Below are 20,928 nucleotides of genomic sequence, written 5' to 3' on the forward strand. Positions count from 1 at the left end.
TGAAGGGAAGCGGTGAGGGAGAGTTTTGAAGGGAAGCGGTGAGGGAGAGTTTTGAAGGGAAGCGGTGAGGGAGAGTTTTGAAGGGAAGCGGTGAGGGAGAGTTTTGAAGGGAAGCGGTGAGGGAGAGTTTTGAAGGGAAGCGGTGAGGGAGAGTTTTGAAGGGAAGCGGTGAGGGAGAGTTTTGAAGGGAAGCGGTGAGGGAGAGTTTTGAAGGGAAGCGGTGAGGGAGAGTTTTGAAGGGAAGCGGTGAGGGAGAGTTTTGAAGGGAAGCGGTGAGGGAGAGTTTTGAAGGGAAGCGGTGAGGGAGAGTTTTGAAGGGAAGCGGTGAGGGAGAGTTTTGAAGGGAAGCGGTGAGGGAGAGTTTTGAAGGGAAGCGGTGAGGGAGAGTTTTGAAGGGAAGCGGTGAGGGAGAGTTTTGAAGGGAAGCGGTGAGGGAGAGTTTTGAAGGGAAGCGGTGAGGGAGAGTTTTGAAGGGAAGCGGTGAGGGAGAGTTTTGAAGGGAAGCGGTGAGGGAGAGTTTTGAAGGGAAGCGGTGAGGGAGAGTTTTGAAGGGAAGCGGTGAGGGAGAGTTTTGAAGGGAAGCGGTGAGGGAGAGTTTTGAAGGGAAGCGGTGAGGGAGAGTTTTGAAGGGAAGCGGTGAGGGAGAGTTTTGAAGGGAAGCGGTGAGGGAGAGTTTTGAAGGGAAGCGGTGAGGGAGAGTTTTGAAGGGAAGCGGTGAGGGAGAGTTTTGAAGGGAAGCGGTGAGGGAGAGTTTTGAAGGGAAGCGGTGAGGGAGAGTTTTGAAGGGAAGCGGTGAGGGAGAGTTTTGAAGGGAAGCGGTGAGGGAGAGTTTTGAAGGGAAGCGGTGAGGGAGAGTTTTGAAGGGAAGCGGTGAGGGAGAGTTTCGAAGGGAAGCGGTGAGGGAGAGTTTCGAAGGGAAGCGGTGAGGGAGAGTTTCGAAGGGAAGCGGTGAGGGAGAGTTTCGAAGGGAAGCGGTGAGGGAGAGTTTCGAAGGGAAGCGGTGAGGGAGAGTTTCGAAGGGAAGCGGTGAGGGAGAGTTTCGAAGGGAAGCGGTGAGGGAGAGTTTCGAAGGGAAGCGGTGAGGGAGAGTTTCGAAGGGAAGCGGTGAGGGAGAGTTTCGAAGGGAAGCGGTGAGGGAGAGTTTCGAAGGGAAGCGGTGAGGTTGAAGGGGAGAGTGGGAGGAATTTGAGGGGAGCGATGGAGAGTTGTGAAGAGGAAGAGTGGGGGGAGTTTTGAAGGGGGAGGAGTGAGGGGGAGTTTTGAAGGAGAGGAAGGAGGGTGAGTTTTTTTAAATATTTTATTTTGGTGAGTATTTTTATTTAGGTGAAAGCAGGGTAAAGTGAACACTGTGGCCAAATGTGCTACAAAACGACTCATTTTTGACCTCTCCCCCATTAACAATGCTGACGAATGAGTGCCAGAAAACCCAACAATCAATCTGAAACCAATAAACTTGAAACAGTTGTTGGGGGGGGGGGGGGGTGGGGGAGGAATGGAACAAGCAAATTTACCCATAATGCATACCACATCATCCAGACATCAAAAGGCAGTCCAACCAAAAGGTTTGGGATCAATATTGTTACGGAATCCAGGGGACGGCACTCCCGTTAGCAAGGGGGGGTTAATCCCCTTGTCCTGTTAAGATGGCCGTCTCCGCCGGTCCTGGTACTTGTAACGCTCCTTTGCGAGGTGGGATTGATCAGGGTTATTGGTCAAGGTGTTCTCCCGAATACCTTCACCAATCCCCCCGCAAAACATGGAGACAAGTACCGCTCGAAACCATGGACCAAGATGGTATTTGCCGAGCGGGTTAGCAGTCCGCAGTTCAAGCCGTTAGCAAAGACTAACCCGATTATAAAGCGTTGGCCAAAATCGCACCACAGGACCTCAATGGGGAAATCTCTAAAGCGATCGGACGAGAAAGAAACCAAACGGGTAAGAAATAACAGGGATTTATTCACTACTATACAAGACTAAAGAAGAGGAAGAATGAAGGTAATTTACAGAAGACAGTGCAATCCTTATAACAAGCTTAACTTATACCCCAGGGACAAGACAGAACAGAACAAACTCACGTACACAAAAGGGAATTCCCAGGCAGGAATGAATGGCTGGAAGGAGAAGAAGGGTCTGTGCAGAACAGCAGGGCTGAAAGGTGCGGCGGGAAAACGCGGCAACGACGTCCGCTCAAGCTCCACGCTCCGGGCTGAAAGTGAGCAGCCGGTGACTCCACGCACTCGGCTTTGTACCGGCAGCTTTCTCGCAGCAGCGCGTCAGGGCTTCACGTGGCAGGGCTGTGTGAAGCAGCGTCCCTCCTCTCGCTCGTACCTCTCACAAGCGCCTTCCTCCTCAGAACCCAACTCGGTCAATGCACCTCCCTCCACGTATCTCTCAGTGCGTGCTCCCTCACTCATCTGGCGGTGGGGGCTTCCCGTAACGGGTTATATAGCCACGCCCTGGAACCTTCACGAACCTGCTCGATCTTTCTGGTCACGCCCAACCAAGCCATGCCCACCGATTCCTGGTTGGTCGTAAGGGATTTCTGGCTCCACCTTTTGATGACGATGGGCGGCCCACGCCCTTCTTCTCCGAGCTGACCACGTGCGTAATGGAGGGGAATGCTGTTGGAAATGTAGGCAACGCTGCTGGCAATGTAGTTTCGGGGCTATCGAAAAGGGGATCTATCTTATTTGATTTGGTGCAACGTAAGATCGACTAGTGGGAACATAGCCTTAACTGAAACACAGACTAATGAAATAACTATTGAGACGGTCCTATGGTGGCCGACGTGGTGTCCATGGACTAACTAAGTTGCACTCATTTCAATTAACAGCCAATTAAGGGGAAATGTACACAGGGGTTATTTATAAGGAATTTTAATACTAAATTTCATGTGAAGGTTCGAAAAACTGCAACAATATGCTTTGGAGAGGAAGGCTCCAATTTTCATCTTCGATGGCCACGAGATTTTATATTGTTTATTTTTGCTTCCAATGACCCACTCACTGCTGCTCTGTTGTTCCTTTTACTGCTCTTCTGGAAAAGTAACCCTACCACTACACCTACCATGACAGTTTTTTCACCTTCAGTCAACAATTTTACATCAACATGAGCCTAGTTTTTTTTTTTTTTTTGGCCCCAGCCAAAATAAATAAATGAGAACAGCACTCTTCGCCGTCGACCGATATGCCTCTGCCCACATTATTACATTACACATGCTTGCACCAAGTTTGATTTAAATCCTTTCAGCTTTTCTCAAGTATCACATTTTGACCTGAAATGACCCCTGACCTTTGATGCCAAAATCGAATCCATTAATCTTTGTATCATAATACATATACTTGTACCAAGTTTGGTCCAAACCCCGTCACTGGTTCACAAGTTAGCGTGCTAACAGAATTTTTACCCAATGGGTCCTTTGGCTTTTGACCTCTTGACCCCATAATCTAATCCGTACGTCTTTACCTCATTATTCATACTTGAACCAAGTTTGACTTGGATGACTTCAACTGTTAAGTTATTGCGGTAACAAAATCGTATCAGACTGACGCACACACAGAGCGAGAACCCAAAAGCAATGCCTCCAGTGACTTCGGAGGCACAAAACGTGTTCCGAGCAGATGATCCGGTCGGCAGAAGAATGCAGTCAAAGCCTGCCTAACAGAAGGGAGAGGAACTACCAGCCGTCAGCAGTGATGGATTTTCCAGTGATGAAGACGAGTCAATGGTGTACATAAAGAACAGAATTCGTCCCAGAATCCTTTGAGATAAATAGTCCTCTGGAAGTGCAGCCTGGGATAGTATTCCTTCAAAGCAACTTAGGAGGGCATAGGAAATCGAATATCCAGGGTTCTCAGAATGGATTCCATTTGCTGACACAGTTTGGAAGTCAGGAAATTGTGCCAGATTCAAATGCATTGAAACTGTACAGCGAAATGGACCGGACATCTCGTTTTAGATAGAGCACCATACATTCATTGCTGACAGATGCACCAGGAAGTCCAAAGTGAAATGATCTGGGTGGAAGGAAAAATTGTGGATGGGTACCAAAGAAAAGAAGTCTCGAGTCTGCTGCAGTTGTACTTTGCTTATTATGGTGAGAAAGCTGACTGGTCGAAAAATAAGTCAGTTGTGGCACCATTTTTATGAACTGGGGTTATGCTGGTTATTTCCCCATGGTGAAGGCACTAATTGGGGATTCCCGAAAAATTGAACTGGAAAAGAATAGAAGCACCAGCAGATCAAGTTTTTTTTTTTTTTTTTGTTTATTGCTTTTTTCTTATTCAAGGGCATCGGTGTCGTTCGGACCAATAGTGGGAGGAATCAAAAGGTGAGAAATTTCTCCACCTTGGCCGGAAGGACATTGAGGTGCCATGTTTTCAGGAAAAAAAAAATAAAAAAAATTGGTACGATTGGTACAGGAAGACGATTAGGACACTACTTTTCCTCCATAGACAATTAGTCTTGGCAAGAGCAAAGCCCATTGCTACCCCATCCTTAAAGAGCAAAGGAAAAAATTAATGTTTTCTAGAGCCAAACTTTAACAAACTGTTTAAGACTCTCTGCTCACCTTCACTTTCATTCCTCTCGTCTCCCGCCTCTGAAACAAACTCCCTCACTCTCTTCAATCCCACTCATCCCTCCAGGTCTTTAAAACAGCTGTTCACCACAATCTCTCATCTTCCCCCATCCAAAACCATGATCTTTTCTAACCCCGTTAATTCACCCGATACACTTTTCTGAAATACCAACTTCAGTCCTGGAAGTCCTAACTGTGTCCATGTGTTTGTTTTACCTCCCACCCACACCCTCCTTCCCACGCCTCCTCACCCAAGCGCCCTCCCTCCCACAGATCTCCCTACTCTCAAATGTTGTACTTGTGTCCTTCCCCCTCTCGTCTCCCGCTCTTTATTTCGTCTTGTGTCCGTTTGTTTTTTTGTCATTTATGTTAGCTCTTACACAAGCCTCGATGTTGCATACCAAAAAAAAAAAAAAAAAAAAAAAAAAAAGTTGTGGATGGTGAAAGACTTGTCTGGACCTCAGTTGTGCCAGATGGTTAATTCTGATGCATCTGAGGATATAACCAATGATGAGTGCACATCGGATTTTTATGTGAAAAAATAAAAAATATTTTTTCACATAAAACGGCTTTTTTGCGCGCAAAAAAATTATTTTGCTATTTTCGGGAAAAAAAAGAGAATTTCGCCCTTTTTCGGGAAAAATAAAATAAAATGCCCTTTTTGGTCGAAAATGTCTGGCAACGCTAAAAAAAATTAAGGAATTTTTCGAAATTTTAAACTGCGATCGAAATTTGTAACTGCGATCGAAATTTTAAACTGCGACCGATCTCAAAAACAAAACGTTGCGTCCACTTGCGTGCGTTGCGTCCCCAGCGTGTACAGCAGTGAGGCGGTGTACTACAGTGAGAGAGTGTACACAAAGTGTGAACAAGTCTCCTATCAAGATGAGTGCTGCTCTTCGTGACAAGTGGCTGAAGGAATTCAACGCTGGCGGCGATGGGGCCACCTTCAAGTACGTGTCGAGTGACACGGCTTTCTGTCGAGCTTGTGAAAAGACTTTCCGGGCGAAGCAGAAGTCTGAGCTGGCCCAACATGTCCGAGGAGACTGCCACAAGAGCAACTTGGCCTTGAAGAAGAAGAGGACGGTCACGCAAGCCACCATGGAGGACTTTGGTGGCGGAAAGAGGCACAAGTGCGACGTCGTGGCTCATGAGCTGTGCCAGGCCATGCTGGCCGCTGGCATCCCATGGTCGAAATTGGAAAACCCTGCCCTCCGGTCGTTCCTGGAGAAGCACATCACTCTCCAGATCCCCGACGAAAGCTGGATTCGAAAGCACTACCTCGACAAGTGCTACGACGAGGCCTTGTCAGGGATCCGTGCCGACCTCGGACAGCAGCCCATCTGGCTGTCCGTCGACGAGATGACCGATTCGGCAGGTCGATATGTGGCCAACATCATCGCGAGACGCTTGTCCAATGAGGGGTACTTTAGTCCCCACCTCGTCCAGTGCATGTTTCTGGAGAAGACCAACTCCGGGGAGATCGTGCGTGCAGTCAATGACACGCTGCGCTATCTTTGGCCTGATTTCAAGCCGGAGTGCCTCAAGGTCCTCGTCAGCGACGCCGCGGCCTATATGATCAAGGCCGGCCATGCCCTGAAGGAACTCTTCCCGGACTTGCTGCATGTGACTTGCGTTGCCCACACGCTCCACCGTGTCTGCGAGACAGTCCGAGAAATGTTCAAGGATGTCAACGACCTGATTGCCACGACGAAGAAGGTGTTTGTCAAAGCCCCGTCGCGTGTTGTCTTTTGGAAGGAGCAGCAGCCCAATCTTTCTCTCCCCCCGGAGCCCATTCTGACTCGGTGGGGGACGTGGATCGACGCCGCGGTGTTTTACGCCGAGCACTTCGAGGCCGTCAAGGACATTGTGGACCAGCTGAACGATGACGACGCGATGGCAATCCGGAGTGCCAAGGACCTGTTCGGAAAGGCGGACATCAAGCTCAGTTTAGTCTTCTTAAATGCCCACATGTCATTCATCCCGAAGATCCTTAAGCAGCTGGAGGTGGCCGGCATGGAGCTGGCCAAGGCCTTCCAGCTCCTTGATCAGGCCAAGGAGGAGCTCGAAAAGATCCGAGGCTGCCGTAAGGAGATCCTGCTCACCAAGTTCAAGGCGGTGCTGCAGCGCAATCCCGACATTGGTGTGCTGAGGACAGTGGCTTTGATCCTGGATGGAGATCAGCACGGATCTGAGGTTGGTGTGCCGGCTGGAGTCAAGCTTGCTGACATCCCCCTCTTGAGGTACTGCCCCATCGTCAGCGTCGACGTGGAAAGGTCCTTCTCCGTCTACAGAAACGTCCTCACCGACCGCCGACACCGCCTCACCAAGGAGAACATTGCCAGGATAATGATTTCAAACACCTACTTTAACCGTTCCTAAAAGGGTCTTGTCAATTTCTTCTAGTCCTCTACTTATCAAACAATGCGGTTGCAATAAAGGTACCTGAACGTCATTTTTTACCTGTTTACTAGCCCAGAGTGCTTAATGTTGTGCAGGAAAAAGCTTACCATTTTTTGTTCTTTTTTTGACCGATTTCTGAAAAACTTGGTAATAAAAAAAAAATGAATAAAACGGGGGAAAAAAATATTTCGGGATTTTTTCACAAAAAAAAAAAATTCCGCTTCTCAAAACATAAAAGGCCTATTTTCTTAACATAAAAATCCGTAGTCTAATTATGAGTTAATGGAAAGATCTTGCAGGTTCACACTAGTGGGATGCACTTTCCAGGAAAAGGCAAGCAGCTTTGTGGCACCTGCCTCACTACATGAAATGCTGTACGAGAGATGTTGGGCAACAGCAGAAAGCACAAATTCATGGAGAAAATTTATTTTTCAATTGAATCCGAGCTTATACATTTATAGAGATTGGACAGGTCAATGCCCCGATGGATGGGAGGCCTTCTGTCAGACATGGAACCAGGGCTGGTTCTCTGGACATATCTCGTGTTTTTGATAGTCTGGCATCCTGCCTGACTCTCCAAACTCTGCCTATAGCATCCAAGGTCAACTCCACACATGACTTGCTGACTTCTACACTCAACTCATCAACATGTCGCTCAACAGAATCAATCCTTTTGTCTCCTCTCCGTCAAGGATGGAGTGCTCCAACCCAAGGCAGTGTTCTGGGTTCAATCCAATCTTCAGATGCTAAACCGCCAGTCCACGGAAGGAAAGCTACCGGTCCGCAGAGTATTGCCAGGAAAACAAGAATTACTGCCACTCACTTGTGAGCAACACCTGACAAATTTATATACGATGGAGCAAGTGTATACGTATATGTATCCACTCTGGGGTAGGTCCAGCATGTTTCTAACGGGAAGGGGGGCAGAAGTGAAGGGAACAGGGTGCATACTCGCCAAGATGCTGCGAACATGAAGCCATAAAGGCGTGGACGCCGGGGGCCACTCAGGGGCCCGGAAGCTTTGGGATTTTAGGTGCTCTCAAGTGCACTCTGCGCATCTGCTGATCACACTGGCTACATGTTGGGAGAGGCAGGGGGTAACCTTTGTTTAGATTGTAAAATACTGTCTTTTAATTAATATTTTATATTAATATAATATTATTAATTATTATTTTGTCATGATTTTGTTTTGTCCCTGTGTCTGTTTCATGAGTCCGTATGGGGGCACCCAATTTAAGAATTTGTTTAACGTGGAAGGACACAAACACAACATAACGTGGAAGGACACAAACAACACAAACACAAACACAAACACAACATCCGCAGCTCAATGGAATACTGTTCTCCCCTATGGGCTGGTGCTCCTGCCTCACACCTGGCTCGGCTTCACGCTGTTGAATCCAAAGCTTTCAGAATCATTGGAATCTCCCGCGATGAAGCTATCTCTGAGGGCCTTTCACTCACTCACCGCAGGCAGGTAGGTGGTCTTTCTGTCTTCTACCGACTCCTCTCCGGCCTTGCTCCCCCAGCTCTCTCTGTGCTCTGTCCCCCAAATATTCCTACAGGTCGCACAAGATCTGCCAGCCACCCTCTGATGGTTAAACTGCTGAAATCTCGGCTCTCTGCTCACCTTCACTCTTTCATTCCTCTTTTCTCCCGCCTCTGGAACAAACTCCCACACTCACTTCAATCACACTCCTCCCTCCAGGTCTTCAAAACAGCTGTTCACCACCATCTCTTATCTTCCCCCATCCAAAACCTTGATCTTTTCTACCCCCACTAATTCACCCCAGATCCACCTTGTTTGAAATTCCAACTTCTTTCCTGGAAGTCTTGGCAGTGTCCATATGTTTTATACCTCTCCCACCCCCCCCCCCCCCCCTTCCCATGCCTCCCCCCCAAAGCCCTCTCCCTCCCACAGTTCTCTCGATGTCTCCATGTCTCTCGGTCCCTGCTCTCAAATGTTGTGTTTGTGTCCTTCCCCCTCTCTCCCCATCTTGTCTACCGCTCCCGATGTTATTTGTTTTGTGTGTCTGTTTGTCTTTGTGTGATTAATGTTCGCTCTTTCACGAGCCTCGATCTTGTATACAAAAAAAAAAAAAAAAAAAAAAAAAAAAAAAAACGTGCATTTCTTGTCCCTGGCATTATTTTTATTAAACCCTTTATTTGTTGCATTTTAATTCCGTGCCTGTCTTGTTTAATTGTCGTGGGTTCGAGGACGCCAACTGAAACCCGTTTATGTGGTTCTCAATTGGCAGTCCGCAGTCATTTATTGCTGACCTTTGCCAGTCCCTGTTGAGAAAAAGGAAATAAACCACCGATCTATCTTTGACTGGAAAAATCCTCTATACATTTGCTGACAACCTCTCCCCTCTGGGCCGGTGCTCCTGCCCCATACCTACCTTGGTTTCACGCTGTAGAAACCAAAACTTTCAGAACAATTGGTATCTCTCGTGATGAAGACGATTCTGAGAGCCTTTCACCCTCACCGCAGGCAGGTTCGTGGTCTGTCCTCAAGGATATGGGATATGGGTCTGTTGCGGATATGGGATTGGCATCCATCCATATCCGCTTGTAAATATTCCCCTATTTCCTCAATACTTCCCAACTATCCCCAATCCCCCATTCCCTAGTCCCATTTTCTGTAAACAACACTCTGTAGACCCGACCTCCCCCTATTTCCCCCATTAAATGTCGCATCCAGGTCCACCGCATCTCACGTAGACAACTATAGGACATCTTGCTAGTTATTCTTAGTCTATGTCAGTTAAGGATTCGTTTCCATTAATTCTGACTCTTCGTTGCACCAGAATGTGATTGTATGGCACCGTTAGGAAGTTTAGGACCTCCCAATACCTCCCCGCAGCTCTTCCTCACGGTTCAGCAACAACAACAACAACAACGGCGGCGGCACGGGGAGTGCGCGTCCTCACTCCGGCTTGGTTGGTAGGGGGTGTTGGGAGGGCACCAGGCCTTTCCAACGAGCCGCCATCGAGCATGTGCTCGACGGGGTTACCAAGTAGGGGCTCGCTGTCAGCTCCTCGTCAAGGGCGGAGCCCGGTAACCCCCGCACCCAATAGAAGCGGCGGACCGGTCCCATCTGGGGCGGAGCCAACGAGCCGAGGGCGTGTGACTCCCCGCTGAGCATGCGCAGGAAGAGGGAGGTGACGTCAGATGCGCGCTGAGCTTGGAGAGAGAAGGACGCCACCTCCGAGCGCTGTGACCTCCCCGCATCTTTGGACTGGACCGTGCTTTATCCTGTCCCTGAGCCAAGGTGCACCTTGTGCTATCGACTGCCTGTCCTTCCCTGCCATCAATCCCTGTGTAAGTCAGTCTTGTTCCGTTTGTCTGTGGTCTGTCGGGATTAAGATAAGACTAACTAAGTGCCCATCTCTTCTGTGTCTTTACCTCATTACCTTGTAATCTACCCCTTTTCTCCACCACTAATTATATCCTCCTCCGGAGGTCTTGAGAACTGTACCCCTTGCGTCGTTTCATCTATCCCAGTCGTTGTGTCCTTTCCAATCATTGATTTAGCGTAGCGCGATTTGGTCAACGTCGGGTGGAATCGGGTGAGTTGGGGGTAATCGGGTAAACTGTGCGAACACGGCGGCCATTCTGCTCGGTCAAGCAACATCTGAAGCCGTGTCCGTAACAATATTTTATATTAATATAATATTATTAATTATTATTTTGTCATGATTTTGTTTTGTCCCTGTGTCTGTTTCATGAGTCCGTATGGGGGCACCCAATTTAAGAATTCGTTTAACGTGCATTTCTTGTCCCTGGCATTATTTTTATTAAACCCTTTATTTGTTGCATTTTAATTCCGTGCCTGTCTTGTTTAATTGTCGTGGGTTCGAGGACGCCAACTGAAACCCGTTTATGTGGTTCTCAATTGGCAGTCCGCAGTCATTTATTGCTGACCTTTGCCAGTCCCTGTTGAGAAAAAGGAAATAAACCACCGATCTATCTTTGACTGGAAAAATCCTCTATACATTTGCTGACAACCTCTCCCCTCTGGGCCGGTGCTCCTGCCCCATACCTACCTTGGTTTCACGCTGTAGAAACCAAAACTTTCAGAACAATTGGTATCTCTCGTGATGAAAACGATTCTGAGAGCCTTTCACCCTCACCGCAGGCAGGTTCGTGGTCTGTCCTCAAGACTCCTCTCTGGCCGAGCTCCCCCAGTTCTGTCTGTGCTCTGTCCCCCAAATAATCATGCAGGACACAAGATCTGAGCAATCCTCTTTGGTGAAACTAGCAAAATCAAGACTCTGCTCACCTCCACACATTCGTTCCTCTTTCCCACTTGGGTAACCAACTTCCACATATTCAATCTCATTCTTCCTTCTAAGTGTTCAAGACAGCTGTAGACCACCATCAGATCAACCCCAATCCTCAGCAATGCTCTTTCCTACCCTCATTTACCCCCCACCAACCCCACCACAATTTCCAGTTTCCCCTCCTGAGAGTTTCCTCAAGTCACTGTATCCATCTTATCCACCTCATTCCTCCCCACACCCATCGTTTGTCCAAATCTGCCTCCATGTCGGCCTTCAATACTGCCGTTAGTGTTTTACCTCCTATCTGCACTGTTGCTTTTGTCCTGATCCGTTTGGTGTTAATAGTACCAGCTCTTCAATAAGCCTCCACTATGGGTACAAAAAAGGATTGTAAGAAAAGTTAAATGTGAACAAATCGAGCTGTTTATAAAACAGTTTTGGGGTGAACAATGGAAAGCATAGATTGAGAAAGGAGAATCAAAGAAATCAAATAAATGCAGAAGAAAAAAAAAAAATATTGGCCTGGAAGTATTTTTCCACCCTCAGCATAACATTTTGCAAGGATAGTGTGGCATGACCTACTCGTACATTACAGGAGAATGTTATATTATATAAAAATAAAAAATAAAAAATAGTAGGACCTTACCCCAAGTTGCTCCCAAAGGAGTCGGCACAACAAAGTCCAGCATAAGCACCTTCTTGCCCAAAGTGCTTGCTTCCTGCAACCGGGAAAAAGAAAATGCAATTGAACATGGACATGATATGCAAAACACTATTTCTGAATTCAGTCTGAAATGTGAAGAAGAACTGAATTTGCAAATTGTGAAAAATAGAAAATAAACCTTCGCTATTAAACTTTTTATAGGCCAATTCGTATCACGTATCTTGCTGAACAATCCAAATCTCCTCCTGGACTAAATATAATGTGAAATTTATTAAAGGATGGATCCAAATCTGCAATCTCACTTATGCAAGATACAAAATGCATGCTTAAAAAAAAATTTTGACTTGCAAGTCACAACAAGCCAGATTTCTATTCCTTTACCCCACCCCCTCATCTAAGAAAAATATAAATTCCCACTTTCATTACTTTCCTTCCTTGCTCAACCACACAAAGTTTGTCCAGACAAGTTTAACAATCTTACGTAGAGCTAGTACAGCAATGAGTAAAATAGTTATTCATGGTAGAGGGCGGCCTAGCTCGTTCCACATTCACACCAAGGATTTCTGTTCCTGTATCAAGGTCAATGTTTTTATGCAAAGTCACCCTTCATGCCCCCCACTGGGGGTACGGTGGTGCTCAATGTCGTGGTTAGACTGGATAAGGGCGTTTCATCCAGTTACCTCCCTCATCCGAAATCGGTTAAGGTGCAGGGCATCATGGCGGCACAACTGAGCCTCTGACCAGGCCACCAGCGATTGGCTGGATCCTCGTCTGGCCCGAGCGCTCCAGCGGCACAGTGAGTCGTCAGTGAGATGCCCGCTCAGACAGGAAACCTTGGCCCCACCCTGGAAGGGATATGGGAGCCAATACAATCTTGGCAAGCACGAGGCTGCGTCTGTCTGTCCCTGGCTGTGTGCTTCCTGTGGACTCCGGGTCACTTCGCTTACTTGGCTGCACTGCTCAGCCTCAGAGAAAGTTTGGGCAAATAGTCTGCCAAACTGCACACTGTCCAAACAGCCCGCTTTATACGTTGTTTCACTTCAACGGCACTCATGAATAGGGGGAACAAATCCATTACCATCGATTTTGCTTATACATCGGTCAAAAAGAAATGAAGGTCAGACGAGTTTGAATTGCACGTTGGTTAGCCTTACTTGTGATGTATCAACACCTTTCTACCTCAAATCACCCCGTCTTTGTACAGTCATCTTTGCGAGCAATGCGACTCGCATTGTTTTTTTGTTATCGATTTTCAATCGCAACCACTCAAAAGGTTTGGTAAACATCAGGGAAGTGCTGTTGGGGTTAGTGGTAGAAGAAAAAAACATCCATGTAAAAGTGTTACCCTCGAGGTCAAATTAACTGTTAAATCATGTTGATGAAGAACAGTTATTGATATTGGCCAAGTGCTTGGGTTACTTCCGACGATGGTGCAAATAAATAATGTTGATGCAGAAAAAATAAATAAATAAATGTACACCAAATTACACCCATGAGTACTACTAAAATTTAACAGTGGAATTGCCAATGCTTTTTACCAATACAAGGAACTACAGTAAAACTTCCTCCAACGCAGCTTCCAATTTACGCGCTGAATTAAATGCGTCAAAACCTCCCCAACGCGAGGGTGTTTCGCATTTACGCGATCGTGGCTGGCGTTTTCCCAAAGATTTATATTATTCTTATTCCTCGTTACTGGACTGTACTTTACCCTTGTACACACAAAGCAGGTGTTCTTAGGCTAAATACAAGGCTAACAAGCGTTACGCCAAGGCCCCCCGTCGGTGAGGTGATGCGAGTTGACAAAGTGGAAGACGCAAGGCGGCCATCTTAGATTTTGACGTGGCGACTCAATTTTCAATAGCTCTCCCTTATGCGTAGATACACCCACACACCAGATTAGAAGTTGGTACTTCGCTTATTTTTCAAGATATTCTGCTCACAAGGTTCAGACATACTGAACAGAGTTCAGACATACTAATACGGTGGCCATCTTGGATTTTGACGTGGGTTGCACCCACACACCAAATTAGAATTCGGTCCTTCGCTAACGCACGCACGCCCGCACGCACACACGGACGGAGGGGAAAACCATAGTCCCCCTATCGCTCTGCGGTGTGACGGGGGACAAAAAGACCCCCCTTGTGTGGACAAGGGTTAATTAACATTTAATTTATACATACGATGATACGAGTCGCCACCTGCCGTCATCGGCGATCCCAGTTCGATTTTACATTCTGGATTAATTGCGACAAAAACACCCGGCGTTTCCCCAAAGATTCGATTCTTTTTCCTTAGTCCTTATTACCTTGCTTAATCACGACTTAATTTGTATACACACGCGGCACGAGCTGCCACCTGTCACCATCTCCAAACCTGCCGCCATCAAGTGAGCTTATGTCGATCATTATGGCTCCCAAAAGACCCAATTTGAACCAACCAGACAAGAAGAGGAGGAAATCAATGACCATGGAGGTCAAACTTGATATCCTGAATAACCTATCATCGGAATAATATAAATAACGGAAGGCCGAAGATAAAAATCCGTTCCAGCGTTCGTGCAGGAGCCTCCATCGCAACATCATACGTTAACAGGAGAGACACCCTTGTTGAAAAAAATGGAGAAAAGATTGTCTGGATCGAAGATCAGAACCAGAAAACTGCTGCAGTGGATGGACCGATTATAAGAAGAAAGGCCATTAGCATCTACAATTACCTGAAGGAAGCCCAACCTGATGAAGAAACAGAAGAAACTGAGTCTTCTCCAGCACCATCATCATCATTTCAAGCAAGCAGGGGCTGGTTTGACAAATTTAAAATTAGATATAACCTCCATAATGTCAAGCTGACTGGAGAGGCTACTTCTGCTGATGTAGAAGCAGCTATAGAATACCCCAAAGAGGTTCAGAAGCTGATAGAGGAGAAAGGTTATCTGCCAGAACAAGTCTTCAATGCAGATGAGACAGGTCTATTCTGGAAGAAAATGCCCAACAGGACCTACCATTCAACACCATCCACCAGGAAATCATCACCCAAACCTCCAACAACCACCTCACAATAAGGCGAGTTATTTTGCAATAATACAGTACTATTATGATACCAACACATTAATGTATATTTAATAATGCTGCACCATTCCATACAAAGAACATGTTTTTTTTTAAAAGCAAGAAAGGCTGTTTAGGGTCAGTTTTTTGGGAGCCTGGAACATATCCCCAATTTCCCCATATACGCTTAATGATTCCTCCAACGTGAATTCCTCCATCACGAGGTTATCCCAGAACGTATCCCCCACGTTGGAGGAAGTTTTACTGTATATAAACAGAAAAGGAAGAAAGATGTTCAACAGTCACTTGCTAAGTTAAAGCCTGTTGAAAAGACCCACAAGAAACTCGGCCTACTCTTATTCATCCTTGGATGAAGAGGGAGACACAAACCTGACCCATCTCAGGAACTCCATAACACTCCAACCAGCTGTTCATTTAAATATTTATTTCACATTAATTAGAAATTGTGGTGAACAATACTGACCAAAAACCTCCCCAGGAACATAACCCCTATCGACATCATCAAATCGATTGTAAAACAAATCTTTACATCGTTTCACTTTCAAGGACATATCCTTGACAAAGCAAATGCAAGCTTTACTTTGATTTGTCCAATATTGACAGAAGCTAAAATAACTGTACAACTACCAAACTACTTTAATGGCTAGTAATACTAGTTTTCATGAGCCTTGATAATGTGGGGCGGGAGGGTGTGGGGGGGGGGGGGGGCGACCTGGAAATTTATCCGGGATTTATCGTTGGTGATGCAGCAACCTCACACCTCCCCCTTACATGATTGAGGCTCATGGAAGGGAACACGGCCTCAATCCAAGCTGCGCTGACGGGTGAGCAGGCCACAGAAGTTCACATTACAATACAATGCAGATCCTGTTCATGAGATTACATCAATTAATGAATTGGTTACTCGATTGTGAAAAATTTCAATTACTGTACACTACTCACAATAAGTTAGGGATATTGGCAGGTTCTTCGGTGTGGTTGATATTGTGTATCGTTATGTGCTCCTCCCCAAACCCCGGTCACGGTGTACCTCCTAGCCCCGAAAGGAGTCACGGCAGAAAGATGTGTTATTATGTGTCAATGATCAATGGTAAAACCACACCAACCAATCAATACCAAAACCAAGTATTGTGTTGATGTCACACAAGAATAACAGCACAAGTACAATATACTTTCAATTGCACAACCAAAATACCATATAATTCCTATGATGGTACCATCAGTTTCTTACTCGATAACTCACTGTGTTCCACGTGAGCAAAAAGTAACATTCCCAAAGTCACTGTCCCGGCACCAAGCCAAAGTCGATCCACGCTCCGGTGATCGCAAGAAAAAGGTCGTATCGAGACCAGAATCCAGGTCGGCTGACAGTCAACGCTGCCGAAGAGCCCCTGGGTGGTTGTCGGGCCGACGTCTGTCAGGCAAAGGTGCACCCAAAAGGCGACTGCGAATTCACACCTTTGGTTCACCAGACAATGACGCTGGTATGAACGTTCAGCGGCTCCCAAACGGAGAACCGCAAATTCCCAATCGAAATCCACGTTACACACGCAAACCAGGCTAACGGCTGGGTGCAGTGAAAAGGCTGGAGCGAGGTGAAAAGGCTGGAGCGAGGTGAAAAGGCTGGAGCGAGGCGAAATGGAGGCGTACCTGCTCTCCAACAACGATTCTCTCCGGAATCGACCGCAAAACCCGTCACGCAGGTTTATCTGTCACAGCGATCACGACTGTCACAGGAATGCCTTTCCCGGGAAAACCAATGTTCGCCAGCGTCTGCTCGAGACCTCAAAGCAGCTCGGCTTTTCTTCCCGACCTCACTTGCTCCGCTTTTCGCTTCCTCTTCTTCTCTTCCGGTTTCTCCCGATCCATTTCGTTTTTCTTTTAAAACATGAATTTTTCCTTTTGAAAAGTTATTTCCATTTCACTTAAACTAAAACAATAATAGTACATGGAACTGAAAATGCTTCCAGTGGATGAAAACTACAAAGACGGAAGTGACAAATCCGTAACAGTATTATGTTGAAAAAAGTTGTTGGTCCTAATTCTATGGTTATTAATGAGCGAAAAAACACAGCATTCTTGATTTCAATACCCTAACCCCTATAATAATAAAAAATAATAATAATAAATAAATAAAAAATTCGCTCCCACAATATCCCTAACTTATTGTGAGTAGTGTATATCATTCCATGTGACAAAAATATTTGTGTTATTTCCAGAGTTGACAGCCAAACCCAGGTATATTCAGAAGCACAACTCAAATTTCAGGCACGACAACACAATAAAAGATAACTGCATTAATGCATATGCCAAAAATCGTGAAATTGGATGTAAAACACCAGAGGCTCCAGAGAATATAACATAAACAACATAAAACGTTATTGGACAAACAAGAGCTCCTTCATGAAAACTCAGTTATCAGGTGCTGATGGAAACGATGCTCCTAAAAAAAGCAAACTTGCTTGGGAGACCTTGTATCCCCAGGACTGTGGCTGCACGTAAATATAATACTCACGAACAGAATAACCAAGTACAGCAGTAAAGCTGCAATTATAAACAAGAGCGATCAGATTGTAGCCAGGACACGTTTTTAAGGCTTTTGTGTTAAAACAAATATGGCGGCCGAACCACATGAAAGATGATCATTTTTTTCCTCCACCAATTTATCCCCAGATGACCATTTATCAAGAAATTATCTCGATTGGATGAAGTTTTATACTTGTCGAATTACGACGTCATAATGGAGGCAGCTATGACATTAACATATGTTATTCCTAACATATGTTATTCCTAACACTGTTATGACATTAACATAGCATCCGGCCGTAAAACATTGCTTCAAAAAGGGGACCAAAAAAACAACAACAACCACGGTCCCCGAAAAAGGCCAACCCCCACTTTGCGGGGAAAAATGGCCTCTAAACGGTGGTATTCCCCATTAACATTTGTGCGGAGGTCGCGCACTTATTTTTCAGCTGTTTTTGTGTGTTCCTTTACGGTCCCGACTCTAAACTGTCGGATGGGTGCTTCACAGGGCGTTGCATCACAAAGTGTGCCATCCATTGGGTGGTCGTTAAATGTGGTCCCATCTGCTAGCATTAGTTGGTAGGCCTTTAAGATTCCCACGGTGCCAATTTTTGCAGAGTAGGCGAGTCATTCACATCATCCTGAACAAATGACAAATTCCTGGCAAATCACGTTTCACTTGAGTGTTGGGCCTGGGCAGCCGTTTTATTTATTTATTTTTCCTCTACAAGAGCGAGGTTAAATTGACAGTGGGAATGCGAGGCAACAATTGGGGACAATTGGCGAGGGTATAAACACAGGAAAAGAGAAGAGGAGGGAACACTGAAACTAACAAGAGGGTTGGGTTAGGAAGGGTTGATGGGGGTAATAAAGATCATAGGTCAGGACGGGGAATGACACGAGATGGCGGTGCAAACTTGAAGCCCTGGATGACAAAGTGCGGAAGAATAACGGCCTCTGGAATGTGGTTCAATAGATGTGAAAATCGAGGAGCGTGGGTTCGGAATAGACTTTCAGCCAAAACGTCCCCTTCGGTCAACCCGGGAGAAGGTGGGAACAATTGGGTCGCAGAAGCAGAAGTAGAAAGTATAACGTTATTGTTTTTCTTTTTCCTTGTTAAACCCAACTTGGATACTTGGGTTGCTTGAAGGGAGGGCTAATTTTCATCCATTATCCACAATGCAATGCGGGTTTCCCATAGTTTTATATTTTGAACCTAATCTAATTCTCTCCAAAGAAATTGTCTATAGCAGCTCACGCTTGAATGGCCCGTTAGTTATTGTGGTTAAACCTATTGTCGCGGTGCTTGATGAACTCGTGTGAAAATGTTTTTGTTTTTTTTATATAATCATGAATTTCAGATCCTTGTGTATTGACCTGAAGAATGGCTGTGTGCAGCGTGTCCTTTGTCATGTACTCGTACGCATTTTCCACCCACCATACCTGGTTACCTTCCATACATGAGTCCCTAGTTACCTTCACATCCTTCTTATGGCCCACGTCTACTAACTTCACCACGTCTACTAACTTCACGCTTGTATGTTGTTGCTGTGCCGACGGCTTGTGCTCTTTCCACTTGTTTGTAAACATTTTTGGCCTACCCACCCTGGTGTTGGTGTTAGTCCTGGTGTTGGCTTAGCGGTTAGGGTGACGGCTTGGGATCCTAGGATCCTGGGTTCGAATCCCGGTCGATCGCTGAATTAATGCCAGGGGGGTTGACTCAGCCCGTCATCCTTCCAGCTTGCTGGGATGAATGATCCCGGTGTGTACCCCGGTTAGAATAGGTACACCGTATCCCTGCGCATCGTAAGAGGCGACCAAGGGTTGGCGTCAGGAAGGGCATCCGGCCATAAAAACATTGCCTCAAACAGGGAACCATGATTGTCATGGGGCCCGCAAGGCTAACCCCCCACTCTAGCGGGGAAAATGGCCTTAAAACGATCATTCATTCATTCATTCATTCATTCCCCATGGAGAGTTCACAACGAGCTATATCTGAATTTTTCTATGCAGCGCTATGAGATCGAGGTGCAACGTTTGTTTTTCAAAAATGGCGTCCATACCATGTGACCTATGACGTCATAATTATGAATAAAAACACAGGCACTCCTATGAACACACAGAAACAATAAAAACACAGGCACTCATATGCCAAAATTTAGTGCCAATCGAACCAACGGTTGCCAAGAAAATGAATTTTAAAAATGCAGACACGTACGCACGCACCCGAATGCTTAACCCTGGTTTCGCTTCGCGAGCACAGGGTAACAAGACACTCAAATGCAATACTCTCTCCTCTGGGAAGGGTAACTAGAACAGCACTCGTTAGAGCTTATACCTCCACCAAGCAGACCAGTTTTCATTTTGCATCCCCGGATCCGGAGCTGAACCACAATCGAATAATCTCGTCGTCACACACCCAACCTGTGACACCAAATTTAAACAGAATCTGTGCACAACGTTTTGAGATATCCTGCTCACAGACAGCCAGATAGAAACAGGCATGAACATGTAACCTCCATCCACCTGTGACAGAGGTAAAACACAGGTTGGCATTTAACACGGTAAAAAAAAAAGTTTTCAATGACCTTGGGCTCAGAGGAATTTGTCATACAGCAGCAGGAACGTGTGCACGAGAGAAAGAAAAATAAAACTTTTTTTTTATTTTATTTTATTTTATTTTTATTTTTTTTATTTTTATTTTTATTTATTTTTTAAATACAATATCGAGGCTCGTGAAAGAGCGAAAGTTTGGTTGGGATGAGAAGCGAGCGATTACACAGATGAGCCGTCTCGGCTGGGTTTATTTGGGGTCATAAGCTGGTGTCTAGCATGCCACACTTTGGTACCACCATGATCAAGGTAATAAGCATTGCCACACCCTTCAGAGCAAAACTGACAGCACTTGGAGACGAGTCTCTGATTAAATCCATTAAAAAAAGTATCGACTCGTGCAAGACGTAACGCAGAGTTTGACGGGAGTTTGTTTTCCCCACACACCAGTTAACGTGTAAAGACCAAGGGAACATCAGGGTAAATTATAACGTTACGACTGGACCATGCAGTACAGCACCACCATTACCGCTATAAACCTGGTCTATATAATTTGCTGGATATCAGATCGAACTTTGTCAGGCAAATGCAACAACAACCTTCACTTGTGGAGGTGGAAAATAAGCCCAATAATCAATCGAAAATGGCATGCAGTGGGGTATAGTGCCTCGACCACAACTACACCATCCAACTACCGTAGAGGAACTACGTATGCCCCACACCATACTTTTCCACGAGATTGTACGACTGCTGTCCACAAAGTGTCCTTCCTACAAAACATTGGACATCAAGGCCCCCCCACACATGAACAGATAAACCTTCAAGGCATTATGGAGCAAACAACAATTG

At 45.9% G+C, this 20,928-nt stretch overlaps 1 protein-coding gene across 1 annotated transcript in view; it reads right to left on the reverse strand.

Moving 5' to 3' along the window:
* The window catches only part of LOC137412978 (thioredoxin reductase 1, cytoplasmic-like), a 110,936-nt gene that overhangs the window by 55,679 nt on the left and 34,329 nt on the right, over window positions 1-20,928 (reverse strand). The window contains exon 5 of the mRNA XM_068098338.2: window positions 11,915-11,987. Coding sequence (XP_067954439.2) covers window positions 11,915-11,987 — 73 coding nt within the window. The remainder of the gene's footprint in view (window positions 1-11,914; window positions 11,988-20,928) is intronic.

This window comes from Myxine glutinosa, chromosome 4 (assembly GCF_964187855.1).
Source record: "Myxine glutinosa chromosome 4, kmMyxGlut1.1, whole genome shotgun sequence".
In the NCBI taxonomy this organism is placed as follows: Eukaryota; Metazoa; Chordata; class Myxini; order Myxiniformes; family Myxinidae; genus Myxine; species Myxine glutinosa.